Below are 21,997 nucleotides of genomic sequence, written 5' to 3' on the forward strand. Positions count from 1 at the left end.
GTGTCCACAGTGATTTTTTTTTTTTTAATTATTTTTTTTAATTGGGGGGGTGGGGGATAGAGACGGTCAGCTAGTTTCCAAAGGCACAAAACTTTATTTCTGAGTAATTTCTCCAGATATTCTATTTGTTTTGGTGCAGGTAGAACTAAACTGGGAACAGGAAGAGCTGCTCAGAAGAACAGTCCAGTGCATGGCTCAGGTAAGAGAGCTACAGTGTCACAAATGGAAATCAGAGTATTGCTTTAAGTTGGTCTAGGCTTGTAAATTTTTTCTCTATGACAGTACAGTCTTTAATTGGAGAGGTAAAGTAGTAAGTTTTCTTTCAGGCCTTAGTTGTTTTACAGAGTGTAGGGGTTTTTTTCTAGGTCACTAATATGTACTTTCTAAACCAAATTTCATTATAGGAGAACATCAGCTACTTTGCCCTGCAGACAGCCAAGAACAGCCTAACTCAGACAGAGGTAAGAAACCTGTATTGGAGTATAGATGTTTTTAAACTGCTTTTGGTTGGAACAAAGTGTTTGATCTGCTCTTCTGCTCTTTCCTTTTTTGCAGCGTGTAAGGTTTTGAGTTGATTTTCAGTTTGTGCACATGCGGCCTTCAAGCCTCGGTTGAGGTCCAATATTGGATAATTATAGGGACCTGCACTTAGTGGACGTGTTAGTTGGACTGGTGGAATTACTGACAGTGAAGGGCCTGAGTTTTGCCTGGTCAGCAGCTCTCTTTGGAGGTGAATTCTGCTTCTGACAAAGGAGAATGGGAGCTGTCCCACTTATATAAACTTCGTTGATAAATTTTATTATTTATATAAACCCAGTGTTGAAGGAAGTGCCTAGAGCTGGGCATGAATGTAATACATTGCTCATTCCCAGTGTCCCTCATGGCAATTTCTTGCTGCCCTATCTTGGAAATGGGGCAGCTAGCCTTTTTCTCTGTGCATTGAATTTGACTTGGAAAGCTTGGTGGTTCCAGTGGGTGGGGTTGGTGCTGTGCATGTAGCAATAGATTTAATGATGGTTGTTGAAGGTATTATCGCATCAGACTGGCAGGAGTTTGCTGTTAGTTTACCTTGGTCATATATTGAAAAATAAGACTGGTGAAGATGGGCATGTTGTGGGCATGTCTGGTGTGTAGAACTCTGGTCCTTGCAGAACTCTGCACTTTGCCGGTTCATGACTCTGGTGCATGCTTACATCCTGTGGGTAAGGTGCAATTGTCTCCTTTTCTTTCTCTAACCCCTTTCACTTTTTTGAGAAAAAAATCTGTTGGCAGCACCTTTTGATTCATTCTTCATTTTACAGACCTGTTTTCTTGTAACAGTCAAGATGAGGGAAGAAGACAGTCAGTGGAGGAACTTCTCACCTCTTTCCATTAGTTACCAGTCTGCTGCCTACCCATGATTTCTTTACAAGATGCCCTTCTGCAAGCAGTACAGATTCTCAGAGTTGTCTGCATTCCTGTCTCCCTGTCCGGATCTCTACTTGTGCTTCTGCTGTTCCTTCTAATCCTGCTCACTTTTTTCTTTTACTACTTTAATCTGCAGCAAGTTTACTCAGTTCTCTGGCTTGCGCATCTATGTGTTGGGATGTGGGAATCACTCTACAGGGCAAGCAGCTAGGGAAGGGGGGCAGCCTTTCAGCAGCCTTTCAGCTGTGCTCCTTTCACAAGGGTGAATGATGCTAACATGTTCCAGCTTTAACATGTATGCATCTTGCTGAACCACTGTAGTCTGTTCTTATGAAATAAACTCAATCAGGCAGTCAAGCAGATTAGGGAGGGCAGGGGAAGACTCTTAAAAATACTTTATGGAGGTCACCAGACCAAATGGCCAAAGCTCTTGCCGTCAGATACAAGCTCAGTGCCCTGTTGAAGTGTTCTGGTGTTGAACTAACAGTGGCTTCATGTGGGATATTCTGCCTGGTCTCTTACACAAGCTGCTGAAGTTAGCACAAGGCCAGAGCACGATGTTTCTTGGATTGCTCTGTATGTTTAATTCTGAAGTTGCTCTTTATATGTAATTTCTAAAGTTTCTTAATGTTTTAATGGGGTTGGAGTTTAAAAAAAAACATGATGAGGTCCTTGGTGATGGGCCTGGAAAAGATGCCACAGGTAGGGAGGCAGTTCTATGAAAGCAAGGGTTTGGTTTTGGTGTGGGTTTTTTTTGGGGGGGAGGGCGGGGTTTGCTTGGGGTTTTTCCCTCCCTTTCCCCTGCTGCCCAAGCATATCAAAGTCTTATAGCTGGATTTTTTGGATAAAGAACTTCACTTTTATTCTGATGTTTTCATACATTTGTTAAAGCTGTTATTCTATCCCATGGTTCAGAGAAGTCTAGAGACTACTGATGGATTTGGAGGCGAAAAAAGGAGAAGAATGGGAAAACAAAACAAAACATCCCCCCTTTTACTACTGCACTTAAATTTACTTTAGAATGACCCATGATAAGAGATTCTTTAAAGTCTGCAAAGGGAAAGGGTTCTAAGTCCCAGCGTTAGTACAATACATAGATGAAGTAAAGAAAGGAGATGTGGATTCCCTTCTCAGCTCTCTCTGGCTTCTTATGGCAAATCTGCATGGCTTTATCACCTTAAGTAAACCCACTTCAGAAAGATTTTGTAAAGCTGTAGGCATAACTATAGATAACACTGGTTATGATCTGGGACCTTATGTGGTTGCTGGAGGAAAGTTGAAGTTGAAATTAATTTTGAGTCTTTCAATAGCGTGGCACAACATACTGGTTCTCAGGAGTGTTTTCTAGAAGTGTTATAATGAAACTGAGTTGCATATTTTGCAGCCTACTGTGCTACGTCCCCGCTCATTTCTAAAAAAGATTTCTGTTTGCTTGCAGCTACACCTTCACAAGCTGTTGATGATGAGAATGAAAAGCCTGAAGCAGGTAACAAGTGAGATGGTGCCCTACACCAGGGGAACATGAAAGGCGGAATTAATTTTGCACATGGTCTTTTGCAGTCCAAAACATATTAGCATATTACCTGTTGCCTTAGAAACAGTGAATGTTGATGGGTAGATCACTAAATGAGAAGTCAAAAAGACCTGGATCCTTGTCTCTGTTAAACAGCACTGAGCAGATACCTTCTTGGGGCATCAGCTTTGCTCTTGATATAGTGAGAATGATGCTGCATGCTGTGTTTGCAAATCACTTCACCATCTGTGGAAAAAAGAACTAAGCATGTATGAGGGAACCCTTTTTTATAGTAAATAAGCAAATTACCCTTTTTTCTAGTGTTACCTATTATTTGCATGCAAAAGAGTGCAAGGATATTTTTATATTAACTCATCATGGGTGGGTGATCTTTGCTCTCTGCTGGAGAGAAACCCTCAAGCAGGACCTAAGATAATAAAATGCTGTGGTTTCAAAGCTTTGTTTCTTTTGATGGCAAACAGATCTGAGCCTCAACACATGGATTTAGAGATGGGATGCTTACAAGCTTGCAAAATGCTAATTTGGGAGATACAGCAGGCTTCTTTCCTTATAGAAGCACCATTTTTGGATGCGATATCTTCCACTTGCTCTATGCTCTTGGAAAGTTTATTTGACTGCATTCATCAGGCAGCTAAGCAAAGCCACAGTTTTGTTTTCCTAGTACAGCCAGTGTAAATTCGAAGGAAATTCTGGGACTTTTTTTTGTAGAAGTTCTTTTTACTCCAGAGGGATAGTGAAATATGAATTTTATAGTTCAAGTGGGGAAAAAAAATATGGGTATGGTGTGTGGTTTTTTTTTTTCTCCCAGGCTGTTGTACTGGAGATGCATTTACTCACAAACTCTTCCACCATTTTCCACAAGTAGCTGATAATAAGGGAGTTGGAGAAGGCAGAAGTTTTTCCTGATTAAAGGAAAAATTATTAATGATGACAGTAAGGAAAAGGAAACCCAGGAGCCCCTGGGTTTCGCCACATATTCTTCCTGCATGAATTGTAATGGGCATAGAACAGCTTTCCTCATCTGAAGAAATAGGGGTTGTGTAGCAGATGGCAAAGGTGTGATGTACTATGGGATTGTCTTATCACTTGTGTAACTATTTGCACATGTATAGACATGGATAAGCTATTGCCACATACCTAGACATGGAGATAGGAGAAGGAGGTTTATTTTATGGAAGAAAGGACGGAAATGTACAGTTCAGGCAAAAGATGATCAGGTCTGTAGGTGAAGGTTGTCTGGAGACTAGTGGAACAAATAAAACACTTTATTTTGTTGCAGTATAGAGTGGGAACATCATGGAGTCAGTGCACCTTTGTGCAGTACACCCTGCAGCACCTAGGTAGCACGTAGGCAAGGCTATGATGTTCTCTATAATGCACAAAGCAATTGTAAATAGGGCTTCTGCTGGTGGTATAGCAGTGTGTAACAGCTGCAGAGGAGAAGGTGTGCTGCTGAGCTCTGGTCGGCACAAACAATGACCTAGGCTAGTGTGGGGAAGAAGCAACGGAGCGTGCTCCTGAGGGACTGTAGCTCTTCTCTGATTTCTCTTCAGACAAAGGAGTGAACGAGGAGGACAGTGTCCTGGAAGACAAGGAGCCAGTTACCAATGGTGTAAATCTGGAAGGTAAGTGCCTGTTCTGTGGAGCAGTCAGTGGTAATGACCCAGTGGGCAAACTGGTTGGGATCCCTTGGAGCTGAAGGCTTAGAGTGACTTGTGTGTAGTGCTTCTCAATGGAGGTACTGGATGGGATTGTGCCATGAGTGCTGACTACCTGTCCTCTGTGCAGGAGTTTCAGTAGCATAATTAACCAGTTTTAAGGCTATAATTAAGGACAGAATGAGTCTTGCTTTTTTACCACCCTTGGAAATAACCCCAGCAGAGCATACAGATCTGTGTTTTGGAGATCACTGGGGTTTAAAAAAATAAATAATCCTAGTCAGTGTGATGTGAGAATACTGGTCAAGTGGCAGTCCCTGCTGAAATGCTGGCTTCTGATCTTCTGGTTAATGCTGCCTGTTGGGAGATCTCTGCAAGAGGGCCTCCAGTCCCCAGTGTGTGCACATGAAGCACTTAAGTGAGGAGCAAGAGTTGATGAGACCAAGAGGAAGCTTCACCAAGAGGAAACCTGGTTGGGAGACATTGCTCCTCTGGGAAATGGAGTCAGTCTGACCTTCCTTGTCTCTAGTGGAAGATAGTATCTGTGTGTGTGTGTGTGTATCTGTCTTTAACTTCCCTGACATCTGCTGGAAAGGCAATGCAGCAATACAAGCAGTCAGGAAGATTTCTGGACAGCATCAGGGACAACTCCTTCACACAGGCTACCAGATGCTCCAGCAAGGTCTGATGTGCAGCTGTATCTACTGCTCACTAACAGAGAAGGACTGGATGGGGATATGGTCACAAATGGCTGCCTTGGCTGTAGTGACCGAGAAACAGCTCCCGATCCCAAAAGGAGTAAGGAAGGTGAACATCAGAGTACAGACTTTATGCTTTCAGAGAGCAAATTTCCACTTACTCAGGTAGGCAGGATTCCATGGGAGACAGTTCTGAAGAGCAAAGGAGCTCAAGAGAGCCATCAGGCCTTTAGGGAAGACTTTCTCCAAGCATGAGCACAGGCCATTCCCATAGTCAGGAAAACAGGCAGGCAAAGCAGAAGATCAGCTTGGCTAAGCAGGGAGCTCCTGTCAGGGCTCCAGTGCAAAAATTGCTTATACTGGATGTGGAGGCAGGGGCAGCCTGCAGTGGGGCAATGTAGGAACACTGTCTGGGTAGGTAAGGGTGATGTCAGGAAAGCCAGGCTCAGGGAAGCTTAAGCCCACTATGTGGTGACCAGGGTAATGAGAACAGCTTCCACTGCTAGGTTATCTGTAAAAGAATAAACTAGAAAAATGTGGGCTTGTTGCTGAACAGGGGATTGATTTAGTGATATCTGATGCTGGTGAAGTACAGGATGTTTCAAAAAGATGGACCCAATTTGAAGTCACAACACAGGGCGTTTTGGGACCATCTTTTTGAAACACCCTGTTTAGGCTAGATGAGCAGACAGTGAGGTGGACTGAAAACTGGCTGAATGTTTGAGATCAGAGGGTTTTGATCATTGCTATGAATTCTAGTTGGAGACCAGTATCTAGTGGTGTGTTCCAGGGGTCAATACTGGGTCCATTTCTCTTTAACGTCTTCATTAATGGTCTGAATGGTGGGACAGAGTATGCCTTCAAGTTTGCAGATGATACGAAATGGGAGGAGTGGCTGACATGCTGAAGGGATGTGTTGCCATCCAGAGGGACCCTGACAGGCTGGAGAAACGTGCTGGCAGGAACCTCATGCAGTTCAAGAAAAGGAAATGCAAAATCCTGCATGTGGAGAGGAGTAACTCCGTGCTCCATTATATGCTGGGGGACAGTCACCTGGAAAAGCAGCTCTTCAGTAAAGGACATAGGGTCCTGAAGGACAAGGTGAGCTTGAGTCAACAGTGTGCCCTTGCAGCAAAGAAGGCTATCGGCATCCCAAGCTGCATTAGGAGGAACGTTTCCAGCAACATGAGGGAAGTGATCCTTCTCTTTTACTCAGCAATGGTGAGGCCACACCTGGAGTCCTGTTCTGGACTCCTCAGTGCAAGGGAGATATGGAGCTACAGTGAAGGACCATGGAGATGACCAAGGGACTGGATGTGGTCCTGGGCAGCTTGCTGTAGTTGAGCCTGCTTGAGCAGGAGCATGGGACAAGATGACTTCAAGCCTCAACTGTTGTGTGATTCTGTGATATCTTTTCTCAAATGAGGAGAGGCTGAGAGCTGTAACTGTTCAGCCTGATGAGGAGATCCCCCTGAGCCTTCTCATCTATGTGTATGAATAGCTGATGGGAGCAAATGAAGAAGGGAGAGCCAGTCCAGTGACAAGACAAGAGGCAATGGATACCATCTAAAACATTGGTCTGTCTGAACATCAGGAAACACTTTTTCGCTGCAAGGGTGACTGAGCACTGGAATGCATTGGAGGCTATAGTCTCTCCATCCTTGGACATATTCAAAAGTTATCTGGACACATGGTCGTGGGCAGCCTTTTCTAGATTTGTCTGCTTGAGCAGTGGGGTTGGACAAGGTGACTTCCATACTCTCCTTCCAACATCAACCATTATCTGATTCTCTGATATCAGATGTAGATAAGGCTGAGATATCGAGTGCTACCTTTGCTTCCGTCTTGACAGCCTCTATGGCGTTTTTGCTTAGAGACAGGTTCAGGGAGGAGAGGATCTGCTCGTATTGGAAGAGGACCAAATCAGGGATTTCTGGCCTAAACCAGTCTATGGGGCCTGATAGAAGGGTTGCTACACGAGCTGGCAGATATCATTGTGAGGATGTTCTTTATCACCTTCAAAAGTCAAGTTGGAGAATGTCTGTGATAACTGGAAGAAGGGAAACATTGCCGCTATCTTCCAAAAATGCTAACAGGTCCCTCTGTGGAACTACAGTTCAGTCGAGCTCACTTTCATGTGTGGGAGAATCATGGGGCAAGTCTTCTAGGAACATGTTTCTGGTCACAGAAGATGATGACTAAGAATAAATGTAAATCACAGTTGACTAAGTTGACAACCTTTTATGGATTAAATGACTAGATCTGTGGATGAGAGGAGAACAATAGGTGTCATATACCTTGACTTTAGCGAGGCTTTTTATGCAGTGTCCCTCAGCATTGTTGGAGTCCTGAGCTGTGATGTCCTGTCTGGATGGATGTCTGTCTGCATGGGTGGAAAATTTGCTAGATTATCAAGGCTGCGGGTAGAGGGAAGTGGAGTACTACAGAGGTCTCTTTTTTCAGTGACCTAAACGAGGGTGAGAAAACAGCATCAATGAGTTTATAGATGATGGCAAAATGTGGAGTGCAGACAATCGGTATGAGGGCAGGATTGTTATTCAGAGGGAGTTGGAGGGGTAGAGGCCTGCATGAACCTCATTAAATTCTGCAGGGGTAATGCAGGGTCCTGCACCGGGATGGACCAACACCCTGCACTCATGCAGGCTGGGGACTGACTGGCAGGAGAGCAGCTTTGCTGAAAGGTACCTGGGAGTCTTTATGGACAGGACATTAGGAGTCTACAGTGCTCCCTGGCCACAAAGGTGGCTAATAGCATCCCAGGCTGTTTTAAGGAGTTCTTAAGCCAGTTGATTGAAGGAAATGGTTATTTTCCATTACTTGACACTTGTTAGATGACATGTAGAGTATTACATCTAGTTTGTGGCCAACTCAGTGCTGGAAAAGTGCTGATAAATCAGAGCAAGTTCAGCAGAGTACCACCAGTGAGGAGAGGCTGAAGAAACTGGGCTTGTTTAACCCCAGAGAAGAGCAGGCTTTCAGGGTACATAACAGCAGCTCCCAGTACCTACAGGGATATTGATAAGAAGGCTGAGCTGGGCTGTTTACTGAGGTGTATTAGCGGAGTATCAAGGTGATGGTCCTAAAATGAAGCAAGAGAGATCTGTGTGGATATGGAGAAAAATATTTCTGCCTCTAATCATAACTAATCACTAGGAGAGGCTGCATGGAGTCATTGTGGAGTTTGTCTTGTTGGAGGTTTTTAAGACCTGACTGGAGACAATCCTGAGCAACCTGTCTAGAACTGAATATTGAGCTTTCGTTGATAAGGGTGTTGGGTTTGAGACCTTCTAGGCTCCCTCTCTGAGTGAACCTGAGTGATTCTGTGTGAGTTATGAATTGTAGCTGGCGACTCATCTCTAAGCAATGACTGATACCACTATGAAGTTAAGCAGTGAGGTACACTCTGGAGGACAGTAGCCCTACTGTGATCTCTTTTCAGAACACTCTGCCTTGCAGAACAGCACCCTGAACATCCAAGTGTGCAGTTGGCTGTGGTGTGACTGAGAGAGCTGTGTGCCTGGTCTGTGGTGGGGAACTGTCCTGGGGAATAGGTGTTCGCTTTCTAATGTTAGCTGATAATGTTTGCAACATGCAGAGTTGTAGCTAGTAACTCACTCTTACGATGCCAGTACCTTGAAGCCGAGCAAGGCACGGAACTGTAGTTGTCTTCTTATCTCTCTGCAGACATTTCCAAGACGGAGAACAGCAGCTTGCTGGCCAAGCATGCAGATGACTGTGATGTAAATGGAGGAGGTAAGTGCCTGTGCTATGGAGTGGCCTGTGTTTGTTGTGACTTTTGCACTTCTTGATGTGAAGTTATGGATGGCATCATGGGTGCCGACTGTGCTTGGCCTTCCCGGAGTGTGGAAGGGAGCATGAGGACACTGCGGAGCTGGGTATGGAGGACAGTGGGGAGGCATTGTATGATGGCCCCATGGGGGTAGAGGATGTTGGTCAGGGCTATTATTGATGCTGAACAAATGGCCCACCTCTCAGACAGATTACTCTTGATCCATCCGGGATGGAGAGGGGGAGTGTTGTGAGCTGCAGGATTGTCTGAGTGTTGCCTGTTGTCCTTGCAGAAGTGACCAGGGATGCAGAAGGTGGAAATGAAGAGCACCTGAGCAACTCTCCCAGCTGCAGTGAAAAAGGTTTGTGAGGATGAAGCTCCCTGTGTCATGGGAGAGTGTGCAGACTGTCACAGAGGCTGGGAGCGGCCGTGGTGGGCCAGGCTGGTTATAATCCCGACTCCTTTTTTTGCTCAAGTAGAAAACAGAGTGATAATTATTAGGAGGGAAGATAACGTGTGGTGGGTACATGTGTATGTGATGTGCGCTAGGAAATCAGGTGTTTTTGATGGAAGTATTCAGAAGACTGGCCGATTTAGCCAGTTTAAGACTGTAGGATTAAATATTACTGACATTAACATTCATTATTAACACACCTCTTGCTCATGCTTGCACTTTTACTTTATTCTGTGTCTTAACAAGTGATAAAGGCTTATAGTGGCTGAGGTGTCAGTAAGGCAGTATGCTTTTGTGTCAGATTTCTGAACTGCAGTTCTACCTTGTTAATTATGAATGCTGTTGAACATCGTATTGAAGTAGGGAGATACTGTGTAACACTGAGCTTTTATTGCTTAGATGTGCAGATGTGTCTTCTTTGGTCGCAAAGAATGCAGAGTTTACTTAACTTGTGTTTTTCTTGTGGTGTTTTTTGCTTTTTAAACCTACATATGGACATGGTGTGAAAGCTCTTCTAAATAAACAGACCAGCAAGCCTAAGGGCTGACACATGGAATAAGAAAACTGATTATTACCATGTGTGGGAGAGTTGTTGGTCGACATTACATCTTATGGATATTAGTGACATTCAGGCTGCAAGGACACAATGTTTCACAGCAGTTGTTTCATATTCCATGCATTAGTTAGAACCTTTACTCAGTCATCAGTTCTGTATGCTGCATTTACCATGGAGGCATAACAGGCATCCATATATGCATCTCCCAAGCTGTTTTGCCCTCTCAATCTGTTTTCTATGGTATGTGTGCAGACCAGAGCATCTGTGAGGTCACACAGCTGCTTCTTGGAGTACATCAGCATGGAGAATATAAAAACTCAGATTAATTCTGTCCCATATCTGATAACAGAAGGATATAAGCACTATCCTCCAATAAACTGCACAGGCAAGGGCTTATATTAGTCTGTCATCCATCCAGACCAGAATACTTGTTTCTGTAGACTTTTTTTTCCCTAGAGCAGCAAAAGCCTATGGAATGCTGACTGTTTTCACTCTTGTTACTAATCAGTTTTACACTGTGACTCCCAAGAAGTATTAAAGATCATAAATTTGGAGCTGAGATCATTGACCTTTAGTTTATAGTGAAAGGTCTTACTGAGACCTCTAAATCTGGCAAAGAACACAGAAAGGTCAAGCCCTTGCCAAGAAAGCAGTTACTACACTCTAAGTTTGGCTCCCAAAGCACCTGGTAGTATTGCAGAAAATCCTGCTGAATATTTATCTGTAGAAAAGCCAAAGGTCCTATCTGTGAAACAGGAAGGTTCCAGGCAGAATATTTGAAACCATAGCATAGTGCTGTATCTCAGAGTCTTTTGGTCTTCATGGCAGCGAGGTGGTGGAGATAGAAGTAATTTCCCTAACCTAGCAGGTTCAATGGCAGCATGGGGAAGTGAAATCAGCTGCCAGCAATAATCATTAATTCCTTGATTCCCAGGGGATATAGTTGAAGTTCATGGCCTGCTTAGAAAAAAATTGAAAAAACATAACACAACTCAGTCAAAGAAAACTGTAGGTAAATATGGAATAGAACTTTCTTATTGCTGGTGTGTCTGCAAAGTTTACATAGATTAAGATGATACTGAGGACTGTTGCTGAACTTTGAATCCATCTAATAAGGGCAATCAACTTATCTTGGTTTTAGAGACTTGCACTATAAGGCAGTGTGTATCAAAGCATTTTTATTTGACAGGAAATTAAGTTTGCAGATTGACTGAAAACAATTTTCATCTCCTCAAAAGAAAAGGAAAAATGTTGTTTTGTCTGTCAGATAGGCCTTAGTGAAGTTGTGTAACTGTGGGGGTTTCATGCTGGTTTCTGCTTTTCATCATGGATCAGTGGTCTCCAAGTATTTTTGGTTGTTTACTCCATCAGTAAAATATTTTGAACATACACACCCAATTTATGTATATTTGTTTAAAAATTATGTACATGTGCTACTGTACTTGAGTATTATGTAAGTTATAAAACATCCACAAAAATAGAAATTAAAACAGGATGAGATAAGGATGAAATAAACAGTATTTTAATTTTATTAATGGTGTAAAAATATTTTCTTCCTGCACCACAATGGATTGCTTTGCGCACACTCTACTTTGGAGACCAATGCCGATAATCAATTTAAAGATTCTTGACATGCACGGGGTGCAGGGATGCTAGTGGCACCTCACCACTGCAGGGTTTTCTGTTCTTCCAGGTTTGATTCTTTTGTTAAATTACCAGCCAAGCAATCACATTCAGATATTTGCTGAAGACAGTGTTGAAAATGTGAAAAAAAATCTCCGAATGTCAGAAAACATGGATGAATGGAGGGAATTAGGACTGAGTATAAGACACCTGACTCTGATGCAGAAGAAACTGCCAATGAAATGATCATGAAAGAAGGAACAGACTTGAAACAGGGCTGGGTAGCTGGAAAGGAAGCTGTGGTATCTTGTAATAACTGAGTCAGATCCTGTTAGTTGCCAAGGAGTAACACCAAAGACCAAATGAAGTAATTCAGCGTTTTGCGCTTGGCCTATGTGATGTGCTGCTTTGCAGGGGCTACTCACTTGGCTAAACTGTGCTCCTACATCATGCTTAAAGGTTTGGCATCTGAAACAGTTATGTTGTTAGGTCATGTCAAGACATCAGAGGTAGATGTGCTTTCTTTGCTGTTTGTGAGCTGTGTGGGGACAGAATATTTTGCATGTTCTGTGGGGAGTGTGAAACCTGATGCTTATCACCACAGCTATAAAATGAAAGGAGAACACTAATTTCATATTCAGACCCTCTCACTGTATAGACACAAGCAAATAGCAGCACCCCCCCACCCCCAGCCTGGCTTCTAGGTCACATTCTTTAGTCCTGCCATCAGGCTGGCCTAAGTCAGCCGTAGGTAAAGCGGTAAACCTGCTTGGATTTTAAGGATACAAATCGTAAAAGTACTTCAGACCTATCCAGAAGCCTTGTAAGAACCAGACTAGGGACATTTTTCTTTTTCTCATTGTCTACAGAGATGAGTGCCATGTGTCAACATATCCTGCTCTCCTTGGCTGTCTCCTGGCATCTTACCCTAGGTTGGAGTGATGCCGAGCTAGAGGCCAGTGGAAGGGAGGGACGGTGCTGTCAAATAGGAGCAAAGACGGAATGACACGGTGCCTTGGCATATCCAGTTGGTTCCCCTTATACTGTTGCTCTGTGTGTACCAGGATAGGAACACAATGTAAATGGGCCTTGTGTATGCTTTTCTTGGAAACTGGCCTGGTTAAAGGTTGATGCATGCTGCATGCAGTGAGTTGTGTTGGGCACGTAGTCTTGAACTTGCTGGATTCAAACTTCCTGCACTGTAACTTCCCTTTGCCTTCAGTTTCCTTGCTTCTCAAATATGAGCTTAGTTCGCAATCTTTAAAAGAGAAAACTCCAAAAGCACCTGGCATTACTGTGTGGAAGAAATAGCAGCAACATCACATGCTTGTGTGGTTCATAGCTGATACTAAGATTTTAGACCTGAACCTTTGCATAAAAATGGTGTCTTAAGTGCCTTGTTACGTGATCCAAAGTCATGGAATCAGACCAGTCTCAGAAGTAACCACCTGCTTAGCAGGTGGCTGGCAGCAAGTGATAAATGCTCTTAACCTGCTCCAATTGCAGAGGAACATGTCTAACCATAAGCAGATAATTTGGGTAAAGTGACTAGTGGATACCATGGGTCACATGGCGGCTGAAATTGGATTGTTTTGGATCACGTGACAATGTCTTACTAATAAAATGTGAAGATTTAATTATTTAAAGCCTGCAGTATTCTTGTATGACTAGTTCAATTTCTAGAAGAGAAGACATAATAATTTACTTATGTGCTTTGCTTTTTCTTTTGCTTCAGATCTTAAATCATAAGCAAATAATTGCTTTGTGGACCAAACAACAGTGGAAGAGAAGCCATAGAATTCAATGACGAATGAGCTGCTATCTTTTCTCTTGGAGGTTTTCCACCAGCACTGAAGTAATCCAGAAAGAAGTGCTTTTAAGACTAACTGAACTGTTTACAGTGCCTATTTTTCTTTTCTCAGAAGGGGCAGCCTCATTTTCTAGCGTCACTGCATGAGGACAAATAGGCTGAATCATGAACAAAATCTTTTGTGTTTTTTGTATATGGTTTTAAGAAACAGTTTTCTGCTAACACAAAATGTAAGAGCTAAGGCCTCTTTTATAATTGGTATTTGGAGATCAACAAAATCATATCCATTTGCATGAATGTGGATCAATCAAAAACTGATCGGCTTTTTGTGCAATTTTGGATCAGTACCTTGTTACAGTCAGAAGAAAGATGGTTCATTCTTCAGCAGTTCCAGGTGGATGGAAGTTCCCATTTGCTAGTCTCAGTTCTCTAGCAGGAACTTGATGCTCCAGACAAATATTCTCCAAGATAACTATCTCCTGGAGTTGGCAGAAGACTGGCAAACTGATCATCTCCTGATGGTGGTTGACTTTGTGATAAAGCCACAGTGTAGTTTATTGTTGCATTGGAACAAAGCTGACACTCCTAGCAGCAGTTTGGCTTTTTTTTTCCTTGAACTTTTGATATTTTTGCGCTTTTAGTGTTTGGGTTTTTTTAATGTTTTAGATTCTGTTTCACATTATTCTAAGAGAGTGTCAACCTACCGATTTCTAAAGACTGATAGTATGTTTTTAGGTTGCTTGTGACTGGAAAGAAAACTTGAAAGCTGAGGTTGTAAATACACTGAAGCTCAAAAGAATATAATGTATTAATGTTTTCAAAACATCAAGCTCTGGCGCATGTTTCCTGACTTCTGCATGCTGGTTGTTAGTGAAAGCTGAAAGCCATTTCAGTTGATTTTGAACTTGGTGTGTGTAAAGAATCGTGAAGGCTTGACAAGGATAACCAGAGATCAGAAGCTCTCCAGGCTAGAACAAACACAGTGCCTTCAGCTTCTTCTCACAGTACAAGTGCTATGACCATCTTGATAGCCCTCCAGTGAACTTGCTCCAATTTTATTGATATCTCTCTTCCTGGAGGTGTTCAAAATAGGATGCAGCATTCTGAATGCAGTCTAATGTGTGCTGAGTACAGGGGGACAATCACGACCCTCAATCTACTGACTAAGCTCCTGTTAATATAGCCCAGGGTGTTGTTGGCCACCTTTGCTGCCAGGGGACACAGCTGGCTCATGTTCTGCTTGCTGCTTACTGAGATCCCCCTGCTTCTTTTCAGCAGAACTGCTCCCCTGCCAGCCAGACCCTTAGCTTGTGTTATTGCAAGTGGTTCCTCCTTTACATTTTAACCTGTCTAGATCTCTCTGACAGCCCAACCCTTTAGCATGTTGACTGATTCTCCCCAATTTGGTGTCATCTGCAAACTTGACAAGACTGCACTTTATCCTCTCCTCCAGACCACTGATGGAGATATTAAATGGGACCAGTATCAGCATAGACCCTTGTAGTACTCCACTTGTTTTAGCCACCCAGGTAGAGTATGACCCGTAGCCACTACCATCTGAGCCCAATCATCCAATCAATTCTTTGCCTGTCTATACAATCATAGACTAGTTTGGGTAGGAAGGGACCTTTAAAGATCATCTAGTTGAACCCTTCTGGTGTGGGCAGGGACATCTTGCACTAGATCAGGTTGCTCAAAGCCCTGTCCAACCTAACCTTGAACACTCCCAGTGATGGGGCATCCACAACTTCTCTGGGCAACCTGTTCCATTGTCTTGCCACCTGCATAGTAAAAAATGCCTTCCTTATATCCAAACTAAAGCTACCCTCTTTCAAACTGTTGCCCCTTGTCCTGTCACTGCAGGCCTTGGTAAAAATGTTTTCTCTGTCTTTCTTATAAGCCCTGTTTATATATTGAAAGACCACAATAAGGGCTTCCTGAAGTCTTCTCCAGGCTGAACAGCCCCAACTCTCTCAGCCTTCTTTCACAGGAGAGATGTTCCAGCCCTCTGATCATCTTCATGGCTCACCTCTGGTCCTGGTCTAACAGGTCCCTGTCTTTATTGTGCTGGGTACAGTACTCCAGATGGAGCCTCACAAGAGTAGAGTTAAGGGGGAGAATCACCCCCCTTGACCTGCTGGTCATGCTTCTTTTGATGCAGCACAGGGTGCAATTGGCTGGGTCATATCTAATTTTCTGTCCACTAGTATATCCAAGTCCTTTTCCATAGGGCTACTCTCAATTCATCCCCCACATTGTACTGATATTAGGAATTGCAGGTGCAGGACCTTGCACTTGGCCTTGTTGAACTTTGCAAGCTGCATATGGGCTCACTTTTCAAGCCTGTCAATGTCCTTCTGGATGGCATCCCTTCCCTTGAGTGTATCAGCTGGACCACAAATCACACCAGGATGCACTTGATGTCATCTGCAAACTTGCTGAGGGTGCACTCAATCCCCACTATCTATGTCATTGAAGATATTAAATAGTATTGGTCCCAGTGCAGAACCTTGCAGGACACCACTCATTAATTGTTTCCACTTGTACACTGAGCCGTTGACTGCACCAAGTGTCTTTGGATGTGGACATCCAGCCAATTCCTTATCCATGCAAGAATCTGTCTAGTTCACCCCTTCAAGCCATAATGTTCTAACTTAGACACAGAAATATTTTGGGAGATGGTGTCAAAAGCCTTGCTAAAGACAGGGTATAAAAATACTAATTTCCCCTCATCCATAAATCTAGTTATTTCATCGTTATAGAAGGCAGTTAGGTTGGTTAGGCATGATTTACCCTTAGCTAAATGTATGCTGACTGTTCTCAACAACTTTCTCTTCCACGAGCACAGAAATGTGTCCTGAGAGGGCCAGCTCTGTGATTCTCCCAGGGATGAATGTGAGGCTGACCAGCCTGTAGATCCCCAGCTTGTCCTTCTTAAAAATGAGTGCACCTTTTTCCTTTTCCCAGTCGTCAGTGAGTTCCCCAATCTCTGTGGTCATTTAAAGGTGACAGCACTCACATTAACATCAGCCAGCTCTCGTAGCACCTTTGAAGTCACACAGATTGACGTGGATCAAATTTTCCCAAGTAATCCTGGTAGTTTTTCTTGAGCCCTTTGACTAAGCAGAGAGCCCATGAGACCTTGTTAATGAAGACTGAGGGAAGAAACACATCAAGTAACTAAGCTTTCTCTGTCTGATATCCTTAAACCAACCCCCACCAACTCAAGAACAGGCTCATGTTTTCCTCCTTTATTCCTTCACAGTTAACATAGGAGCAGATGCAGCTCTTGTTGCACTTGATGTTCTTTGCAAGTCTAAATATAGCTGAACCTTGACTTTCCTGACACCATCCTTACCTGCCTGGACAGTGTTCCGAAGTTCCTCCACTGCAGGCTGCCCCTGCCTCCACATCCAGTATAAGCAATTTTTGCACTGGAGCCCTGACAGGAGCTCCCTGCTTAGCCAAGCTGATCTTCTGCTTTGCCTGCCTGTTTTCCTGACTATAGGGATGGCCTGTGCTCACACTTGGAGAAAGTCCTCCCCAAAGACCTGATGGCTTTCTTGAGCTCCTTTGCTCTTCAGAACTGTCTCCCATGGAACCCTGCCTACCTGAGTAAGTAGAAGTCTGCTCTCTGAAAGCACAGGGCCTGTATTCTGGTGCTCACCTTCCACTCTATAGGATTGGGAGCTGTTTTTTGGTCACTACAGCCAAGGCAGCCATTTGTGACCATATCCCCATCCAGTCCTTCTCTGTTAGTGAGCAGCAGACACAGCTGCACATCAGACCTTGCTGGAGCATCTGGTAGCCTGTGTGAAGGAGTTGTCCCTGATGCTGCCCAAAAATCTTCCTGACTGCCTGAATTGCTGTATTGCCTTTCCAGCAGATGTCAGAAGTTCCCCGCTGTGTGCCAGTCTGCCAGTCAGAGATTTCTTTGAGCTATTTAGAGAAGCCTTTACCTCCTTCCTTACCCTCATCTGGTGGCCTGTAGCATGGTCCAACCATGTTGTCATCCATACTGGCCTTTTGTGGGATCATGACCCACGAGCTCTCAGCCACCCTGTCACCTGCTGTGTATCCAAACTCCACACATTCAAGCCACTCTTTCACAGAGGGGCAGCCTCTTTTCTTCTCTTCCCTCCATGACTTTCCTGGAGAGCTTCTACACATTCACTGCAGGGCTCCAGTCATGCAAGCTGGCTCACCATGTCTCAGCTATTCCAACAATGTTGTCATTCTGCAAGCTTATGGAGAACTATAATTCTTCCTGCTTGCTTTCCATGCTGCATGTGTTTGTGCATGTCTCCTTCTGCCACCTTTTTTGTTTGTTTGTTTTGTTTGGGGGTTTTTTGTTTGTTTTTGGTGTTTGTTTGTTTGTTTTCTTCTGAGGTCTATTTTATTCCTGTCACCTGTAGCCTTTACTTTGGACCCCTGCCTGTCCACTACTAAGCTCTGGGTTATGATCTCCCCATCATTCCTACTTCAGAGCTTTCCTTATGAACTTGGCCAGCCCGTCAACAGATTTTTACATTAGACAGCTCTGTAGGACATTTAAGCTACTCCTGTGTGCTTTTTCTGGTAGTGAAACCTAACAGTTATGAACAGTATAAGAAGGATCACAGGTGACTTATGCTCATGCCCTGTCCTTTTGTAGAAAGCAGAGACGCTACGGAAAACTTGACATCTTTCCTTATTGCTGCACACACCACTTAGATGTTTACTTCCACTTGCACAATTTCTTCTGCTAATTGCAGCTGTGTTGCAGGAGTGTTCAACAGGACCTTTTGTTAGAGCGGGACTATCCTACCTCTACTGCTGTCTGTAAATACTTGCTCATAATTTATTAAAAAAAAAACTTGTTAAGGTGCCATATATTTTTTGTTATATATACTCACACTTTTTATTTAACCTTAAAAGTCAGTAACTAATCCTCAAAATAATTTTTAACCCAAAGTGATATATTTTTGTGTGTATATATATGTATGTCACAGCTCCTGAGCCAAGTGTCCATCTCCACTGTACCTTCAACAGGTTTGTCAGGGTGATGCTGTCTACTTCTTAGTAACTTTTTAATAAATTTCCACACAAAGATGTCATTTGTTACGTGTATTGTGGTAAGGGTAAACCTGTAGCTTGTTTTCCTGCTTGGACAAAGACTTGCTTTCTGTTATTAATTTGAGAAATAATGGTCAAAAAATATTATTGTTTGGAGGAGCTGGCTGAAATTGCTCCCAGAAACGATACCTGTTCATCTAATACACTGTATTCATCCTGTGCAATTTAATACTAAGCAGCATGCAGAAGTCTCACATAGTGTGGTTTTGAGAATTCCTTGACACATGATATCATCGACTTTGTTTCCAAAGCAAAAAGCAACAGCCTTCAAAAATAGTAAGCAGATGTGGTTAATTAACCACAATTACCAGAAGACTTCAGCATAATTCACAGAATTTTAGAGTTTCACTGGAAGTAGAAAACCCCACTTATATGGCAGGCTAACATAAGACCAAGAGCTACAGGCTTTACAGTGTCTCACTGCCTGCTTTCACTCACTGTGCACTCACTTTGCACAGTGTCTGCTGTGCATGAGAAACTTCCACTCACTGGTAGAATTACAGACTTTGCAGTTCAAAGCAATAGTGAAGCTCAGGGCTTTTTTTTTATTGGTTATGTTTTTTCTTTGGTTATTATGATGGTTTGATTTTCTTTTTCCACAGGAATGTGAAGCCAGACATTTGGGAAAATAAATTGACCCAACTTCCTGCTAGTTTTGGTGACTACATTTGGCATGCCATTCCCTATGTCCCTCTGTCCCAATGTGTTCTGCACAATAACTAAAGAAGAAATTTTTGTGTGAAAAATTTGTGTCCAGTCTTATGCTGCAGTGAATATAAAACTAGGCAGTTTTCAAGAGCAAAGACCAGAAGCTCACTCGAGATGCAAAGAGTTGTTTTTTGGCTCGTGTACAACTTGAGTCCAGGAAATGCTGACTGTATTCCAGGAAGCGAGCCTGCCCTCTGACACCCCAGAGACCCAGCTCATGCTGATGGTGAGACCTGAGTGTTGCTAATAACAGCAACTCAGAGTGAGCAGAAGCTGCTGCTAAGTATTTGTGCTCACAAGATGCATCCCAATTGATATCTTGGTCCTGATTCTCCTTTTCTTAAACTTTCAGAAGCAGTGCCTGCAGGAAATGTTCCTCATTTATCCAAGAATAAATGAGATCAGAGATTGGGTGCTGGTATAGACCTGATTTTATGGATTTGGAACATCAAACTCAAACCACAGTTATCAAAGCAGCTTTGTGTTATGCTGATGTGCACAGGCTAGCTTTCAGTTGTTTGCAACTTGTTTGCAACTTCAGTTGTTTGACCTGTCCTCGATCTAGCTGTGCTCGTTAAAGTTACACCATCTTCACTTTGTTGTTGGCTATGCAGCTGTTGGGAACACTCTCTAATAGATTATGGTTTGAAAGCCGTCATGTGAATTGGAAGAACCTTTGTTGGTGCCCAAGAGCCAACTTCATATGGAGCTCCACAGGCAGAGTTGTGAGGGCTGGCTTCCAGGAACAGGATTGCAGCAAAAGCCAGGCACAGCAGGAACACCAGCTGGTGGCACAGTTGTCCTTTGAGCAGACTTGTATCTATGCCTTAAAACCAGGGGTTGATAACACCTGGCAAACTGCAGGGAGGTGATGCACACCCTATGTGGCACACTGCTGCTGGAACACAAGTTGGCAATGCTCTTCAAGCAGTAGCGGGTTAATTTGCTAACACCCAAAGCATCTTGCGTGCTCCCATGGTCTGTGGGTGCAGTTTGAGCTGTGGCATAGGTACAAGGACATGAAACATTTCTATGGACCCTAATGAGCATGTAAACAAGGTTCTGAGGAGCTTTGCCTTAGGGTTGACCTCGGGGGGACTTTTCTTCTTCAAAAGTGGTGAGTAGAGTTTACCATGTGCCACCATGTGGGCTGCTGTGGCTTAACTAGTGCAGTCATGGGAGAAATCAGCATATCCTGTGCCCAAGGATGTATCTAAGTTTCTACTTTGTCAAGTTTTATATGACCCAAATATAAAACTTGGATATAATGCAGCTTCTGCTTCATCCCTTATAGGTGTCTGAGGATGGGGCTGTGAGTCCCAGAACTTGTCAATTTTTTCTAGCAGTTAGAGAGACAAACTTCAAAAAAATCATTCCTAGCCTTACAAATCTCAGGTTTCTTTCCCATTTAGACTGTGTTTTCCTCTTCTATCATATCCAGTTGTGCTTGTTTACTATTCCTCTTCAGTGGGGAATTCAGCGCTCTTTGAGTATGCATATTTGATCGTTGTTCGGTTTCTGGGGTGGAGTGGGGAAGAGAGTGGAGATTTGGACCAGGAAGATGAAACAGAGGGGAACTAAGTGATGAATGGTAAGTGGAGGTAAGTGCATATAAGGTCCAGAAATTCTGTGTACAGTACTGCAAAACAGAGTGGTTTTTAGGGCTCCAAGGGTAAATTAATCCCAGCATAATCTCTTGAAATGCTTGCCTTATGCTGCAATAGACTGTGTTTTACAGTCCTGGCAACAGAGAAGTCATGACTTTCCATTGATATCAGCATTTCCCTGCTACTTCTGGTTGAAAATTACATATTCAAGAGGTTTCACTTCCAGTTGCAACTTCTCAGTTTTAAGTGAATGTTAAGCTAACCAAACTAACTAATTCAACTAAACTAATGCAGGAAAGTCCTTGGTGGTGATAGTGTCTGTCACTCATGCCAGAGGACTGTCCCAGGGAGACAACATTGGAAAAGAGGAAAGAAGCTTGAGGTGCCAGAGTAGCAGCCCGAAGCTCTCTGTGTCCCCGTGGTGTTACTCTGCTGGGGCAGGACTTGCCCTGGGGAAGGACGTGGCAGTGTGTGGCATTTCTTCCTGGGTTCCCTCTGCTGTGTGGAGAGGAAGGGTTTCTGGGGAAGGCCATTGATCAGGGGGAGAGAAAAGGGCTCCTGAAGATGAACCACCTACGCGTTATCTGTTTTGCATTGAGAGCTGTAGGAGGCAGGTTGCTGCCCACTTAGGCAGACAAAGGGCATTTGGTGAGTGTAGGGGTGGCTTACCCTGTGGGATGGTTTGTTGCAGATATTTTCAAGGGCCAACAATTTTTTGTTGTCTAGAGAAATTAGAAATTGCAAAGTAGAGGATTTAGAAATTGCAGAGACATGAAACATTTTTTCTTATCTTATAGAACATCAGAAAGAGGAGTCTGGACCCATGAGGGGAATGCTCTCAGCAGCATCCTCATGATTTAGGGTATTGCAGGGCCAGCAGCCAGGATGGGCCAAAGTTTGGGTTTGAGAAGAAGAAAATTATAAGAAGCTGGCTGTGGGACTTGGAGGTTGAAGGCCTTTATGGCTGAGGGCCACCCATGGAGTGGGTGACTTGTTTCTTGTAAAAATATGTTATG

The 21,997-nt window shown here is 43.5% G+C and overlaps 1 protein-coding gene across 1 annotated transcript in view; it reads left to right on the forward strand.

The window, feature by feature from the left end:
* Positions 1-18,629, forward strand: part of CD58 (CD58 molecule) — a 36,514-nt gene extending 17,885 nt beyond the window's left edge. Inside the window, exons 5-11 of the mRNA XM_065626763.1 lie at positions 140-199; positions 405-461; positions 2,846-2,893; positions 4,495-4,566; positions 9,003-9,071; positions 9,401-9,469; positions 13,477-18,629. Of these exons, the coding sequence (XP_065482835.1) occupies positions 140-199; positions 405-461; positions 2,846-2,893; positions 4,495-4,566; positions 9,003-9,071; positions 9,401-9,469; positions 13,477-13,490 (389 nt within the window). The 3' untranslated portion in view covers positions 13,491-18,629. The remainder of the gene's footprint in view (positions 1-139; positions 200-404; positions 462-2,845; positions 2,894-4,494; positions 4,567-9,002; positions 9,072-9,400; positions 9,470-13,476) is intronic.
* The last annotated feature ends 3,368 nt before the right edge of the window (positions 18,630-21,997 follow it).

The sequence above is a fragment of the Caloenas nicobarica genome, chromosome 1 (assembly GCF_036013445.1).
Source record: "Caloenas nicobarica isolate bCalNic1 chromosome 1, bCalNic1.hap1, whole genome shotgun sequence".
In the NCBI taxonomy this organism is placed as follows: domain Eukaryota; kingdom Metazoa; phylum Chordata; class Aves; order Columbiformes; family Columbidae; genus Caloenas; species Caloenas nicobarica.